This window comes from Agelaius tricolor, unplaced genomic scaffold (assembly GCF_023055355.1).
Source record: "Agelaius tricolor isolate 1412-34295 unplaced genomic scaffold, bAgeTri1.0.p SCAF_10, whole genome shotgun sequence".
Lineage (NCBI taxonomy): Eukaryota > Metazoa > Chordata > Aves > Passeriformes > Icteridae > Agelaius > Agelaius tricolor.
The window spans coordinates 11,909,311-11,926,097 of NW_027269270.1; the positions used below are offsets into that span (position 1 = coordinate 11,909,311).

A 16,787-nucleotide genomic window follows, 5' to 3' on the forward strand; every position below is an offset into this window, starting at 1 on the left:
CCACCTTGGAGGTTTGTGAGCTTTCTCTGCTTTGAGCCCCCAAAAAGAATGGCTTTTAAAGCATTTATTTTCCAAGCTGTTTTGTTTTCTAGCTCAGAGATTTTAGGGGAGAAACTCTCCTCATGCATGTATAGAAAAACCTTTCCATCCCTACTACAGCATGAAGCATCTAATAACTATCCCAACTTTTAGGCAGAAAAAGGCATTTGTGGTTGTGACTTATAATAGTATAGTAAAATGGGTCTTTAAGGCAGGAAGGCAAGATAGAAGTGAACTGCATGAATCAAGTGTATCAAGACTTTGGGGCTCTTAGCAGGGACTGGAAATCCTCTCTAGCATTGCCTGCTTATGGACAGTTCCTATGAAATTCCAACAACTGGGTGTAACAACTTCAGAAGAAGGAAGAATGTGTAATTGTGTCTGCAGGGGGGGATAGCAGAGACACTTTAACGGGAGGTGGGGGTAGCAGGGACCAATCATTGGAAGTCTGTCTCTTTTTCTTGTGTACTTCTTCCTCTCTGGGTATTTATATTTGTGTTTTAACTATTTTTGTGTCTTTTTTAGATGAACTCTTGCTTAAAAAATCCCAGAATTCTTCTGCTAAAGTGCTCAATTGAGTACCTCTATAGAGAAGAAACAAAGTTTACCTGCATAGAGCCTATAGTACTTCAGGTGAGTGTATGCTTTTGTTCTTGGTTAAAATAACCCCAACAAAACCATGACCAGTGCAAATTTTTTCAGTGTGTAAGGTGAAGTTCAATGAGTGAGATTGCATAGAAAAGAAAGAACTTTCCTCTTCTAGTAAGCTTGCTAAGAGAGCTGCTGCAGTAAATATAGTACAAATTTGTAGCCTTGCAGTGAGGGTTTTTGTCCTCAAGTTACATGTCCTGAGAACACGTGAGCTTTTGATTCTCACAATGCAGCATTTTAGAAAACTTTTCTTTTTATTGAGACCTTCTGAACTGTAAGTTCCTTATACAGTATTAGAGCTAGATAAGGTTTAGGTGTGTGAAAAAATACTTGAAAAGTTAATGTAGGTTAGGGTTAGGTCACACCCATGTTATTTTTTGTCAGGCTTGAAAAAATGGAACAGCCACCAACCTGATGAACTAGAAAATGTCTCTTTAGAACAGGTGCCCTGCCCCTCTGAGTAGGAATGTGCCTTAAAGATGAAAACACTGAAGTACACACACCTTTTCTTTATGACATGCTTATAAAATACTACTGATAAACTAGTGTCGTGCTGTAGGAGTAGGAGAATGTTCACAATGGACTACTGATGGTGTTTTCTGGATAGCTCTTTTTCCCTGTTTCATAGGAAAGGACAGTATGTAAACAAAGTGAGAAATGATAGTAAGCGTTAAAGTGGGTTTATTTTCCAGATGGCTTTGCAGTGGTTCAGTGCTATACTTTGTTCCTCTGCAGGAAAGGGAGTTCTTGAAGAACTACGTACAGCGGATAGTTGATGTCCAGCCCAATTTGGTCCTTGTTGAGAAGACTGTGTCCAGAATTGCCCAGGACATGCTCTTAGAGCATGGAATCACTCTGGTCATCAATGTCAAGCCGGTGAGCATTTCTGATCAGAGTTAGACTTGGCCTTGTGGTAGATTTCTAATGATTCCTTGTAACAAACTCCCTGCAGAAAGCCAAGACTTGTCTTATTTTCTTCTCTAACCAAATGTTCTTTTCTAGAAAGGTAAGACAGGGGAATCTGGAGAGTTTGGACTTTGATAACCATTTATAGCAAATCATGTGTGGGTCCTCAGCTATTGCCAGAGAGCCTCTGTCCCTGTGAGGCAGGGTACAGACAGCCAAACAGAGAGTAGCTGTGGGGCTTGGCTGAGCTCCTGGCAGAGCCAGCATTATGCTGACTGCACTGTACCTCCTGGAGGTATCTGGATCTAGTCAAGTGAGAAGTTCCAGGCAGGGTACAATGTCACCAGAATTATTTACCCAACTGTGTTTCTAAGGTTTTTGTATACTGGGATATGGGTTTGTGGGACTGGGTTTAACTCAGAGTTTGCATCTCAATGAGAAGTTTTATGGATTGCACTGGTTTAGATTTGTTAAGAGCAAGATAAGGATGCCAGTGTCCTCTTTGCATTGCAGATTCTTACTGCTCTTTCCAATTTTACAGCAAGTGTTAGACCGGGTAAGCCGGATGACCCAGGGGGACTTAGTGATGTCAATGGATCAACTGTTGACCAAACCACAGCTGGGGACCTGTCATAAATTTTATATGCAAGTTTTTCAGTTGCCCAATGGTGAGTAAAACTTGATGTGCCTTAGCCTATGTGTGTGAAAGGATGAATGCTTTGCTCCTTTTTAAATAGATTTGAACTGTTGTGATCATGTATCATTCTGCTCATGTATGAGTACTACATGTATCGTTTTATTTCTTTTACTTCTTGTAACTACAGTGAACTGCCTGTGTAAAGTATGATCTTACTAAGAAAAAACACTCTATAGTTTTTAATTAGACTGATTTCTTTCTTCCAAGCTGTTTTTTCTCTTCCCACATGCTGTAGTTTGTCTAGTCCAACTTCCTGTTAAAAACAGGAAGGATTAATTTCAATGCAGCATCAGATTTCTTTTGTCAGCCAACTCTTGAAAATATTGCAGAGTGGAGATTTCGGTCATCTGTCTGGGCACCATCCTCACTGTAAAGAACTTTTCTGCATTGAAGTTAGAGAATCATAGAACAGCCTTTGATGGCAGGGACTTCAAAAGATTATCTGGTTCTACCTTAACAAATCCAATCAAAATTTGCCTTGCTGCAAGTTGTGCACACTTCCCCATGTCCAGTCTTTGTGCACCTTTAAGAAAGGTTCCTTTTTCTCTGTAACTCCCCTAGGCAGTGGGAGTCTACAAAGGAAGGAAGAAATGCTGCTTGACAGGTTACCAGTGGTACTGGCACACATAATGCTGTGGATGCAGATCTTTGTGGAGATGCGGTCTTTGCATATCTTCATAGAATCGTAGAAAGGTTTCATTTGGAAGAGGCCTTAAAAATCACTTAGTTCTAGCTCCTCTGCCATGGCAGGAACTAGACCTTCCACTAGACCAAGTTGCTCCAAGTTCAATCAAATCTGTCCTTGAACAATTTCCTTTCCACTTCCTCATTGCCCCTTCCAGCCTTTAATGGCCTACAGAATGTCATGGGCTTTTGACTTGTAAGGATGAGTAAATGTGCCTGGAAGGGAAGTGATTCTTTTGCCCACTGGTGCAGAGTCTACAATGGTCTTAGAATACTCTGTTTAGGTCAGGATGTTCCACATGGCCTTGACTTTGACTTTATGATGGCTTGTTTTATAAAACAGGAGAAGATTTATAGCCAATGCTTTTTTGCTTTTTTTGTTTCTTAATAAATAAGTTATTTCAGTACAGTAATATGAATTTTTGCAGCTACCAATATTACCTGCTCTTAGTCTCCTTTACAGTCTCTTGGGTGTGTGAGCTATCTAAAAGCAGATTAACTGTAGTTGTCATCCTAACTCCTGTGTTTTATTTCTAGATCAGACAAAACCCCTGATGTTCTTTGAAGGGTGTCCCCAGCACCTGGGTTGCACTATCAAGTTGTGTGGTGCTGCAGAGTACGAGCTGGCTCGTGTGAAGGAGATCCTGATCTTCATGGTCTGTGTGGCTTATCATTCCCAGCTGGAAATTTCATTTCTTATGGATGAGTTTGCCATGCCCCCTACTCTCACCAAAAACACTTCCTTTCACTCCCTTATTGAGGAGCCAGGAGATGAAAATGAACAACAGAACCTCTTCAATGGTGAGGACTTCAGCACAGCAGTCAAAGACATTGAACTAGCCTCTGAAAAGCTGCCTGTAATCTCTGAATCAGTGTCCGCTGATGAGGTCAGTTTGCCTGAACCAAGGGGTGTATTTGACAGAGGTGACCAAGAGAACAGCCAGCTGGAAACGGTGTCCTCCAAGCAGCAAGAGCACCACAAAGTGGAGTCACCATTTGCAGTGCTCAGCTCTGTACCTCATGCAATACCTGAAACATCCCCACTGCCCCTCCATGGCATGGACCAGCACTTGGCCACTCTGGATAACCAGGCACTAGAGCCTCTTCCACAGGCAGATGATTTACAGGAATCCAAGAGTCAGATGAGAGTCTTCAGAGACCCTCTCCAGGATGATACTGGTTTATATGTCACGGAAGAGGTAACTTCGTCTGAGGATCGTCTCAAAACTTACTCTGCAGCATTTAAGCAGGAGCTGAAAGATGTCATTCTCTGCATTTCCCCAGTGCTGATGTTCCGTGAACCATTCCTTTTGACTGAAAAAGGCATGAGATGCCCTGCCCGGGAATACTTTCCTGAACAAGTTTATTGGTCTCCTCTCCTCAATAAGGAATACAAGGAGTTGGAGAGCAGAAGGAAGAAGCAATTGTTGCGGGATTTCTCTGGACTACAAGGGAGGAATGGGAGTGTCCAAGCCAAGGCTATCCAAATCTTACCTTCTCATGAGTTGGTCAATACTAGAATAGCAGAGCATCTACGTGATAGCCAGAGCTTAGCCAGAATGCTGGCTGACTATCGGGCCAGAGGAGGGAGGATACTACAGAAAAGCACAGATCCTTTTGCCCAAAATAAGGATGTATCTAGTGTCCCTACTGGAAAAACTGGGAGCAGAACTGAAGAGGAGGAGAAGGGACTGGCTCAGAGTGAATCCTCATGGTCTCATAAGGTAAGACTGAGTTGTGCTGCTCAAAACTTAAGTGGCATCAGTTTCTCATGTATAGAGAAGCTGTAGGATCTCATATTAAATCACAGGGCTTGTTTTTTGTCTGTTTCTTTCTGTTTCATTATGTTTTTTTTGGGTTTGTTTTTTTGACTGGGCCATAACTCCATTTTAGATTGTGGTACTCTGCAATCATTCAGAACAAGAGGCTGCAAAATGTCTCTGAGAAATGCACAAAGTCAGCCCAGAATCAGTTTTGCCTGTTTGACTGGGCTGTACCTAACTGGTTTCTGAAAATGAGTCCATGAAGAGGGAGCAAACCTTAAAAAGTTTCTTAAACAAGGAGCTTCCTTACTCCTTGTATTTGGTTATTTGTTGAAATGTACTTTCATTTTCAGAGGGCTTTATGTCATGGAAACAGCAGTAGGCTGTAATTACATTGAAGTACTTGATTGATTGTGAAAGTTTGGGTGGTCTGAAGAAAAGTGAGAATCACATAATGGAAAGGAATCTTACTTGAGATTTCAAAGCAAGGGAGTATGTGTTTGTAATAAAAATATTAAAGTTTTGGTAAACTGCCATGAAAGTAACCAACTTGGATCTGAGGCAAAGGAGATCTTGAGACTTCCTTGAATTGTGAGCTGTTTAGGAAGAATGTCTGTGAACAAGATTAGCAGAATTGATCTGTTGAAACAGTCAACATTTTGGTTCCTGAGCCAATCAGCCCTTGTGTTCATGAGCAGAAGTCACTTTTTAATTGGCACTTAAATGTAGATCTCTGTAGCTTTACAAGCCATAATCTTACAAACTGTAAGAGTAGCCCTTGCTCTGGATCAGACTGGCTGATGTTGTTTTAAATTTACTCAGTGATCAAAGACAAGTATTTGGTAACATCATAGTTTTGTAGGGTGTGGAAGGGAAAACAGCTCTGTTCCAAGAGCAGTGTGGTACATCTCTTCCTAGAGAATAGAAAGATGGAAATCTTTCTATAGCCTGAATGAGTAACTGAAGTATAATATATTGGCAGAGTTTTGAATCCAAGATATCCTACATCATACAGTAATTTAGAGACTCTGGATGTTTGTCATGGGGCCTTTGTTGTTTTTTGTTTCTCTTGGCGTCATTTCCACAGAAATATGTGCATGTTCATTGGTTTCCTTACAAGTGATGTTGTTCTAAAAATGGCACTTAGCAATTATACATAGTACAGGTTTACCTGAGGCTGGGAGATAATGCCAAGTTCATCTGTTCAAAAGGAGAAAGCAGATACTTGTCTTTGAATAAAATTACTCGAATAGAATTTTGTCAGCAGAAGTTGTGTGTGAATGGAGGTGTCTGTAACCACTGAATGAGTTGTTTTCTCTCTACTAGGTGGATTGCCTGAGTCCAGTAAACCATCAGAGGCTCTGTGTTCTCTTCAGCAGCTCTTCTACTCAGTCCAGCAATGCTCCAAGTGCCTGTGTTAGCCCCTGGTATAAAAACTACTCCTCTACAGCTTGGATAGTTGCTATTCTTTCCTTCCTAAAATCAGAGTCAGTGCCTGCCTCATGGCAGTATTTCTTTGAGGAGGTTGTGCTTTCCTTGGTAGGTTGTGCTCATCCTGTAACAGGAACTTTTGCCAAAAGACTTTTGTCTTGCCTGGTCAGTGAATCTCCAGCAGTATTGCATGACCTCTGTAATACCCAAGGCATGAATGAGAAAGGCCAGCCTGAAACCTAAATTCTTGAGTTGGTGTTTCACTGCAGAGTAATGTCTCTGTGTGGGCAGCACTGCATGCAGTCTTGTGGAGAAGAGTTAGTGTAAATGGACACAGGGCAATGTCTAAGCCCAAAAGGGAAGCTTGTGAGAATCTGGGAATACTTATAGATTGTATTATCCAACAGTGGCATTGGAATATATTGCTATCTTTATCGTACTATAGTCGTCAGTATTAAGAGCTTTATTTCCAACTTAGGGGGCTGTAATTTGCTAATTGTGTGCAACTTATGACACACTTGTATCTCTACTAAACAGGACAGGTCTTGGTGTTTAATCATTAGCCTAGGTGATTTTAATTGTTTAACTTAGGTGAAAATAAAGAGATGGCCCTCTTACAGGGAAAGGTCTAAAGTTCCTGTAAAAGCTTAGAAATGAACCAAAGATGATGGTGATATGCTCACTAAGCAGCAACAATGAGAGGATGTAAATTAGTGAAGTTGGGGATAGCTGAATTATTTAAACTGATACACAATTTAAATGGCTTGATCACCTCAGGTTCTGGGGAAAGTAAAGTTGCTATTAAATATGCTAGAAGAATAAGGATTTCTTGAGACTTTTTTCATGTTCTGGATGTACCCTTTTTTGTAGCTGTTTAAACATTAGTGCTTGAAGCTTAAGGGTGTTTAGACTTCTGTGCCTAGATATTTTGGAAATAATCTTCAGAAGTGCAGTTGAGTTGTATTGGACTTTTAAATGTCAAGTTTAAAGTTGTTCTAGTAGGACTTTGATCTCATTATTAGCAAACCTGACAGCAGGGATCTAGGAAGGGTAGTCAGGTGGAAAAAAAAAATCTTTGAAGTTATACAGGGCTGTAAACAAGCCAGCAGTGGGTGTAGATCTGTGCTCCTAAAGGCCACTGCACAGCTAATGGTGATGACATCCAGTCTCTAAAGCTTTTCTTTCTCTGCTTTAGGATTGTGACCATGGAGTTCTATGGGAAAAATGACCTAACTTTAGGGATTTTTCTGGAGCGCTACTGTTTCAGGTAAGGAGGAGTTTATTCTAATTCCCTCATGCTCACTTGTTACAAGCAAATACATCCATTGCTTTCCTATTTTGGCCCTGTCCTTCTTCCCTTCATGAGGAAGTGAAACAGATTATGAAACAAAGTTTATAAACTTATAAAGGCAAATGTGTTCACATAGCCCTTTCTGTAGCAGTTAGAGTTTGAGGGCCAAATTAAGAGCCTGAACATGTATTCCAACTGTCTGCTTTTCAAGACAAGCAACTGTTCTGGTCACAGTTTTCTGAGGTTCCTCTTTAAAAGTTCATACAAGTTTTGACTAATACTACTGATTCATTTAGTGTCTCAGAGTAAGGCTTTGTCATATGTGCAAGGCGGCCAATGTAAATGGTCCAGAACACTTTGGGCCCTGGAAAAGTACTGTGTCATTTATTTCATCTTATAGAGGTGCAAGTTGTTATGTTTCTGTAATAACTGGCGCTGTCACAACCCCGTGCAGAGTCTCAGCAGGCAGTGAAGCTGGATAGGTAACCTGCTCAAAAGACAAGCCTTACTCTGTTCTCTCCATTGGCCACTTGCAGTAGCAGAAGGCCCTCAATGTTCGGCCTGCTGGAGGCACAAGTATTTCTCCTTGTGCTGATCAGTGAGAAGGAGCTTAGCTGTCCAGTTTTAAATTCCTGCTTCTCTCTGCTCATTAGGTAGTGTCTGCTAAAGTGAATGCTTCTCAATCTCCATAGTTTCAGTAACTAAAATTATTTATTTTTTCACTTGAGCAAGGAGAATCTCAGCTTTTTCAGGCTCTTTCTGGTTTTGAAGAATATCTTATCTGGCTTTGGTACCTCAACAATTCAGCTTTTATTTTTCTGGTATTAGTCTTTCTTCTGTGACTTAAAAAAACCCCATCCAAATAAAGGTCATGGGGCTTACTGTTCAAAGATGTTCTATGACAGTGTGTTGCTTACCGTTTCCTTAAGGAACTGAAACATTGCCATTTTAAGACTCTTTGTCACATCTTTGTCCTTGGTAGTATTTGCTTGGGTACACTGCCAAAGCAGTCTTTTAATTTGGTGCCAAGGACTTCCACAAGTGCCTTGGTCCTTATACAGAATATATTGGTAGAAAGTGATTCGTTGTAAAAGGGTGATAGCAACCAGTACCCAGTCACTGCTTTTGGGACCTATGCAGCCATTGCTGTTGATGGAACTTCACTACATGCTCCTTCTAAATTGCTCTGCAGATACACCTTTCACTACAGGCTTAGAAAAGGCTTTTACAGTGAAGATAAATAGTACTAGGATATTAAAAGTCATATTGAATCAGTTCTTCAGCAGTGCCTGGTACATGATCATTCATAGATGTTTCTATTTCTCTCTGTAAGGCCTTCCTACCAATGCCCCAGCATGTTCTGTGAAACACCAATGGTGCACCACATCCGTCGCTTTGTTCATGGGCAGGGCTGTGTGCAGATCGTGTTGAAGGAGCTGGACTCCCCCGTGCCTGGGTACCAGCACACCATCCTTACTTACTCCTGGTGCAGACTATGCAAACAGGTAAGCATGTGGACTTCAGAATCATTGCTATTCCAGTTTAGTACTCTTGTTGTGATTGGCTTTGTAGGGAAAGGCAGCATTTTTGAGAAAGTACTCATGCCTGGAGCTGTGGCTAAACTGGCAGAAAACCTGTTACTGGTACATATGTTCTCATGTTACCTACAAATTCCTCTTTTTAGAACTGGGGCCCTTGAGGGTGAAAAATCTTGTGTGAGGTAGTCTTGTTAGAAAGTGTCAAATCTGACTCTGAGAGGATAGATCTAAGCAGAAAAAATGGAGTTGCTCACTTAGAGGTGAAGAGTATGGTCCCTTGCAGTGAATCTTTATGAGCATATGAGAAAGGGCAGACACCAAGACCTGCTGGCATAGTAATTGGCTGAAACCACTTGCTGTTCTTTGATCTGCTGTGCACTGAACAGCCTACATTGCGTCAATGTGATGTCTGGAGTTCCTGTAGTAGTCATTAGAAAGTAACATCTTCATTAGAGAAATATTAAATGGCTTTAAAAAGCCCACAAGATAGTAAGATTGTGTATTATCTGGAACCTGTTCTGTAATTTAGCTAAGAAAACATTGCTAACTGGATACTCATGTCTAGCTAAACATGAAGAGCCTTCAAAGAGATGAGAATAAAACATAATGAAAAAAGATTCATGCAGTACCTGAAATGCAAAACATCTGAATTACCCATATGGATGACTCAGGTCACCTACTTAGGCTGCCTTAGACGTGGGTGTTGGATGTACAGATGCCTGCAGGAGGTTGACGCAGTTGCTGACAGCAAGCTCTGTGTTGCTGTGTATACAGCTGCTCTGTAACCTTTTATTTTTGTGTGCTCATGTAAACACTTATGTGGTTGAGGTTGTTAAGTGTGTGTCAAGTGTCTGCTCTAAGCTTGCAGGCAAGCACTTCTGAAGTTGAAATGCACTGCAAAGCAGTACCAACGCATTTGTAGCTGCAGAATCACCAGGGAAAAGTACATGATACGGCCCTGCTGCTGGCTGGGTTGCTGGAAATTGACTCTATACAGGGAAATAGCATCCCAGAAATAAGCTTCCATCAGCAGTATGTTTGGACTCCCCCAGCTTAGCACCTTTCATCATCAGCTAGCAGTTGTTTAACAGATTTATTTTAATTATGTGTTGGCCTTAGCTATGCATAAATGCTATCTTTGTTGTTAAGTACATTTCAGGGTCGTGGTTGCTTCTGGTACTAGAAATACTAGATTGCTGCCTGGATTATCCTCTCCTTAATCTTGTTTGAAGGATGAAATTTAGATGCTTGCCTTTCAATTTTTCAGGTGACACCAGTTGTTCCCCTTTCCAATGACTCTTGGTCTATGTCTTTTGCAAAATACCTTGAGCTGAGGTTCTATGGGTACCAGTACACTCGAAGGGCCAACGCAGAGCCTTGTGGGCATTCCATTCACCACGACTATCACCAGTATTTCTCCTATAATCAGATGGTGGCATCTTTCAGGTGAGTTCCACTGCTAAAACCTTCCTTCTCTCTCTGGTACTGTATGAAGCATGTGGCTCTAGTAAGGATTCATCAGTTCTGTCCTTCACTGTGAGTATAGCATGGGATAGCGTAACTGTATTATAACCACAAGTGCAGGATTGTGTGCTGGCTTGCAGAGGGCTTTGTGGGTGGCATCACTGTCCTAGCTGTGGTGGGCAGTGTTCCAAGACTGGATGGTTCCTGTTCATGATACAGAATGGAAATGCTTTTCCCTATCTAATTCCACATGCTTTCAGAATTTTGGTTTTGCAGTATGATTTGTGGTTTTACTTCTTGACTGGGAGAATGAACAGTGTTATTCCTACTAAAAGTAACTAAAGCCCTAGACACATTGACACTGGCCATTTTCATATAAGGGCCTCAAACCTCAGTATGGTGTAGAACTGGTACTGTGTGGTGTGGGTCTTGTTACAAGCTGTTGTATTGCCTTCTCAGCTACTCTCCAATCCGGCTGCTGGAAGTGTGTGTCCCTCTCCCCAAGATCTACATCAAACGACAGGCTCCACTAAAAGTTACTATTTTGCAAGATCTCAAGGATTTCTCACAAAAGTAAGCTTAGATTTTAATGTCTTCCTAATCTTATTTGTATTTTGTATTTTAATTAGCAGAACACTTAACAATTTTGCTAGTATGATGAGATTTGGCTAAATATTCATTATTTGATAGAAAAGTAATAGTTTAAAACATGTATGTGTATATACTTCCAAGGGACAGTGGTATTGAAATCTTTGTTACCTTTGTTTGCTCTGTCTGTACTAATGTCTCAATTCTTTGTCTGGTGGCAAGTCAGGTTAAACATTGCCAGTAGAAACTAAGATTCTTTTCATCTCTATCTCTGAATGTTTCACTGATGTCTGAGTCATATAGCATGTTTCTGAATAATGCTGCCAAGCTACTGAAAGGCTGACCATCAGCAGGTGTCTGTCATTACCTTATGAAATGTCCAGTTGAAGTATTTTTAATTCTTCATCTAATGCTAAAAATGAAGAGATGGTCCTAGAAGGCCGACCTGGAAAACTGCAGGTTATACTTCATACTCTTATCCTAATGTTCCTTTATAGAACATCTGACTGAGTCTCAATTCTTCAGCCCCAAAAAACTGCAAAGACCTTGCTCAAATCTCTTGTTCTCTTGTAGAACGGTTGTCATTCTATTGGTCATGTGGCAACAGAACTCTGGTGTATAAAAGTCTTTGCCTTTGTTAGCTATTGAATATGGTAACAGCAGGCAGACTCTACCTCCTTGTAGTCTAAGGTGAACTACCATGATCCTAGACACTTTCTAAATGTAGGAACAAAAAGGTGGAAGACAGGCAAGATGAAAACTCTGTAAAATCCAGCCAGACTGCTGTTCTGCCTGGTCACAGCATTGCTGTATGTCTCTGTCTGTATCTGACTTTTTTTTTTTTTTTTTAAATTATCTGACTTCAAAACCTGTGGAGCTTTGTTTAGAGCTGAAATAGAGGTACTAATTTTTTTCTGAGCCCTGCTGGTGGAGGTATAGCTTGCAGACCCAGATTCTTCCTAAACACAGACAACACAATAGTTTCCCTGTGTTAGTAATGTTTGAGACATTTGTATTGCTCTCTGACAACTTCCACTGCTAAGAATAAATTGTGGAGACAAAAGTCAGTGTATGTAACTTCTAGATTCCTCCTATTACTAATGAAGTTTTCCCAGCTTTCTCTGTGAATACAGTTGGATAGCTTACTATGCAGGAAGGCTGTCATGTATTGTCTTTTGTATTCTTAAATGCTGACCTTCAACACATTCAGACTATTCTAAAGAATGTTGAAGAAGCTCCAAGTAGTCACAGCTTGACTCTTTGCATTGCTGTTGGCAGGGTGTCACAAGTGTATCTTGCTGTGGATGATCGCCTTGCCTCTCTGAAAACAGATACCTTCAGCAAAACAAGGGAAGAGAAGATGGAAGACCTCTTTGCCCAAAAGGAGGTAATAGACTGTTTGTACATCAGTGGTCCGTAGGCTAAGTGTGTGGAGGAGCTACTCGGATCTTGTGTTGCCTTGGTGAGATAACACTGACAGTTTTCCTTTTGGCAGATGGAAGAAGGAGAGTTTCGAAACTGGACTGAGAAAATCCAAGCAAGGCTGCTTTCATCATCACTGGACACACCTCAACAGCTGCAATCTGTGTTTGAGTCTCTGATAGCTAAAAAGCAAGGACTCTGTGAGATGCTACAAGCCTGGAATAACAGGTAAGAGGATACATGCTGGAATCATGAGCAACACTGATACAGTGTTGGTTCTGGGAGGGAAGAGGTTCAGCTGTAGTTTCTTTCACTATAGAGCAGTTAGTGTATAGAGCTTGTGCTGAATGTGTTCTACTGGTCAACACACAGCTGATCAGTTGGAACAGAAAATCATTTGAGGCAATATGATAAAAGCATTGTGTTGTAGAGCGCAACTTGCATCTGGAGGAGAAATTTTCATTTGAGTAATGGTGAAAGAGATGGGAAGAGGGAAGCATGGGACCTATGGATTGGGTGAAATAGTCTCAGAGCTAAAGAAAATGTGCTGTCTTTGGCCATTTGATACATCTTTGGCATGTGTTAGCAGCAATCTGAGTTTGTTATGGAGAAACTTCATAACTTGTCTCATTCAGAGATAACACCAGTAACCTACCTTTTGATTAATTTTTCTTTGGTGGTGGTGGTTTTCTGTGGGTAGTTTTTGTTTGTTTGTTTTATTGTTTTTTTTGTTTAAGATTGCAGGATCTCTTCCAACAAGAGAAAGGAAGAAAACGTCCATCAGTACCACCCAGCCCTGGGAGACTGAGGCAAGGTGAAGAAAGCAAGGTATGGCTAATAGGCTATAAACCTCTTAAATATTTTTTTTTCCCCTGGGGCAGCACAATAGTCTAAGATTGGCTTGAGTTCCCTTTAATAGTTATTAAAGAGACGCTGATTTTCTGTGATGTTTGTGTAGTGTTGATGTGAGCACTACCATCAGAGAGCTGCAGTCATTGTCGAGTGTGTGCCTAGATAGGAACTGGGCTGTCTCCTTCAACCCTAGATTGTTGCCCATCAGGTGCACCCCTTGTGAAAAAGAAAAGACAAATAATATTGACAAATAATAGAGCAAATGACGCAGGAAGGACTGATAGTGGCTTTTCAGGATATGATGTATCCTGTGGGAACTGACTGAAGGGATGGATAAATGGTTTTGGACTGCTGCCTCAAGAGCTCTGTCCAAGGTTACACACCCCAGCATGCTGAACTTCCACCCTTTGGGGAGCTGGAGCTCTGAGGAAATGTCTGGGCTGCAAGGAAGGACAATATAAGCATGATACTGAGAGGCTGAACTTCCAATAGTTCTATGGTAGTGAGGTGCACTAAAAACTCTTAGAGACCCTGGATTTGCTCTGCTGCATGCACAAATGCCCTTCCACTTAATGCCCCTTCCACTTAACATATTTGTTAGGTGCTAAAGCAAACCTTACCTAGATTTAGCAGGAAGGAGGTTCTTAGAGAGGGAGTGTAGCAGCATACAGAGGTAACAGCCATCATGAGCATCCTGTGAACTTGAGTTGCTTTGTCTTGTCTTTTTTGTATGGTAACAGATACAGTGACATGCTGTATAAGGGTTGAGGCTGAGAAGTGGGTGGGAGTGCTCAGTTTTAATACATCTGCTTTTGTAAGTGCTCCACACAGGAGGAAATAGAGCTGTAAAGAGCTTGGCACCAACGTTGGTGTTTTGTTATTCTGCCTAGATCAGCAGCATGGATGCTTCCCCACGCAATGCTTCTCCAGCGCTGCAAAATGGAGAGAAAGGTCTGTTACTTCTTTTTCATAATATACCAATAGAAGCATGTTGTAGCCATTTTCCTGACATAATATGGGAGCTTTTGTCAAATTTGATAAATCAGAGAAATACCAAATCCCCATCATGTCACATTTGTTTTTTTCTAGTGGTAAGATAGAAGTTGGCCATCTGCTTTTAATATGAAGCTGAATTACTAGTGACTGGTAACTTGGCCAACAAGAATTTTCCATTGAACTTTAGTTTAAAAAATTTCAGAAACTTTCTAATTAACTGAATAACTACATGGAATTTGGGAAATGCCTTTTGCCTTTTCTGTGATCTGCTTATGGGTGCTGAGAGCTCTTACCTGTGAAGCATACTGGGAGTTTGTGTGAGCTGAAGGTAGTAGCGATTGTAAGAGTACACATTTTCTGGAGGTGTTACACTGATGAGCTTGCCCAGTCCTTTGGTCTGTGTGGCCTTACCTGCTTTCTAAGTAAAAACTTCCTGAAAGTAGGTGCTGGTTATAGGTTGGGCTGGGAGCAAACAGTATCACTTCTCATAGCCTTGTAAAATTATTTCTTCTCTCCTTAACTGTCCTTGTACTCTCAGAGGATCGTTTCCTGACAACTTTATCAAGTCAGAGCTCCACAGGCTCCACCCACCTACAGCTGCCCACCTCTCCAGAGGTTGCATCGGAGCATATGACTGGTGCCAGCACACTCTCTGAACAGGACACAACAAGCAGCTCAGAAGGTATAGTTCAGTTGTGATCTTGTATTCTTTCTCTTGCTTTTCTGTGCCAAGTCCACAAAATCCTTTTAGGAAGTGACAAATAACTGTTAACTCTGTGGTCTGTCGTCATCCTTCTGAATTTACAGCTTAAAATTTGATATTGTGATGCAGACCTGACATATGTCTTTTCCAGATGTGTTTGATGGACACTCACTGGGATCTACAGACAGCCAAGTGAAGGAGAAGTCTACTATGAAAGCTATTTTGGCTAACTTTTTGCCTGGAAACAACTATAACCCCATTCCCTTTCCCTTGTAAGTACTGCATAATATATATAAAATGTACAAAATCAGCAGCCTTGTCAGATTGCAGGCAGAGCCATGCATGCTTCCTTTGCTCAGTGTATAATTTAAGCTGTTACTTGAGTTTGCCTGAGTTTGTCAAGGTAGGAAGTTTTCTAAGTCCATTCTAGGTGATTGTAGGTTAACCACCTTTCTTATGAGTAATCTGCCCTTGTGTAAAGCCAGTATTAGTTTCCTCCTAGCAGGCATGCCTCCTCAGGGCTCTTATGGGAGATGAAGGGATGGGGAAGAGGGGAGAAAGGTGCCTTCTAGCTCCATTGTTGCAGGGAGGGAGTGGAAATGCCCTTCCTTAGCAAAGACTTAACTAAAGCTACATGCCTGCATCTTGTTTTTGCTTCCAGAGCTCTTCCAAGGGTTGGACTCAAATTGGCATTGTCTGGGTGTAGGTCAGGTTCAATGGCTACTGCATGTGCCCTCAAGTGTCCCTCTGGTGTGAAGATGGGCAGGCTGGAAAGTCTTTCAGCTACTTGGTCTGCGTGCTTTGTAGTGTTTCTCGTTTGACATGAGCCTAATGTTTGGCAGCCTGAGTTTAACTTGGGAATCCCACCCCAGTGTAGGAGCACAGGCCTTAGGCTGATGAGGTAAAAGCTAAATGACTGACCCTACAGATCAGTGGAAAAAAATCATACAAGAATCCAGGAGGCTTTGGGGAATTTTCTGTGATAAACTGCCTGTTTAGAAAAGAGTCCATGTTTGTCCCCTAAGTTCAGTCTGCAGGCTATGCTGCTGGATAGTCAAATCAAACTCAGGCAGGTTTTGGTGCCATTAGAAACAGGGGCTGCTAAACAGAAATAGACTCTTATTCTAACCTAAAGCTGGTCTTCTGATCCAAGCAGCTTGCTTGAGATGCTGATTTCCCTAACACTACCATTTAGAATTAACCACATAGTTATGAATGTGTCTGTTGGGAGAAGCTGATCTGGGGAACTTGGGTTCTATGCTGAGACTTGCAGCTTGTGCTTGGGAGTGCAGTGATGATATCTGTGTTTTGACCAAAACTTCTATTCTTTACACAAATTTTTATGACCTACTAACAGTGTGTTGTTTTCATTTAGTGACCCAGATAAGCACTACTTAATGTATGAGCATGAACGTGTACCTATTGCAGTCTGTGAGAAAGAACCAAGCTCCATCATAGCCTTTGCTCTCAGGTACTGGTGTGATTTGGCTTTTCATCTGAGATACTTTACTTTTGCAGCTTTTGTGTTTGAGGAATATTTAAATTTTGATGATAGGGAACAAGCATGACAGAATTTCTATATTAAGCCCTGTTAGAGTTTCTGCCAGAGATGGGGTTCTTTCCTCTTACTGCTGAGATAATGAAAGTGCAACTGGTTTTTGGATTTTTTAGTGGAACTCTAGTATGCAAAAATGACTTAGTTGTGTGGTGTTTCTTTTAATGAGATATTTATCACTAGAGAAAGAAGTGCAACTGAGGTTTG

At 41.2% G+C, this 16,787-nt stretch overlaps 1 protein-coding gene across 11 annotated transcripts in view; it reads left to right on the forward strand.

Moving 5' to 3' along the window:
- Positions 1-16,787, forward strand: part of PIKFYVE (phosphoinositide kinase, FYVE-type zinc finger containing) — a 63,788-nt gene that overhangs the window by 34,697 nt on the left and 12,304 nt on the right. For 8 of the 11 annotated variants that reach the window (XM_071434785.1, XM_071434782.1, XM_071434788.1 and 5 more), the window contains 17 exons: positions 565-672; positions 1,426-1,566; positions 2,138-2,264; positions 3,515-4,701; positions 6,067-6,167; positions 7,367-7,438; positions 8,796-8,967; positions 10,268-10,446; positions 10,924-11,037; positions 12,331-12,439; positions 12,548-12,702; positions 13,212-13,302; positions 14,217-14,277; positions 14,861-15,004; positions 15,177-15,297; positions 15,687-15,815; positions 16,401-16,496. In XM_071434785.1, the coding sequence (XP_071290886.1) occupies positions 565-672; positions 1,426-1,566; positions 2,138-2,264; positions 3,515-4,701; positions 6,067-6,167; positions 7,367-7,438; positions 8,796-8,967; positions 10,268-10,446; positions 10,924-11,037; positions 12,331-12,439; positions 12,548-12,702; positions 13,212-13,302; positions 14,217-14,277; positions 14,861-15,004; positions 15,177-15,297; positions 15,687-15,815; positions 16,401-16,496 (3,107 nt within the window). The remainder of the gene's footprint in view (positions 1-564; positions 673-1,425; positions 1,567-2,137; positions 2,265-3,514; positions 4,702-6,066; positions 6,168-7,366; positions 7,439-8,795; positions 8,968-10,267; positions 10,447-10,923; positions 11,038-12,330; positions 12,440-12,547; positions 12,703-13,211; positions 13,303-14,216; positions 14,278-14,860; positions 15,005-15,176; positions 15,298-15,686; positions 15,816-16,400; positions 16,497-16,787) is intronic. The other 3 variants (XM_071434780.1, XM_071434786.1, XM_071434779.1) reach the window with 2 other exon arrangements.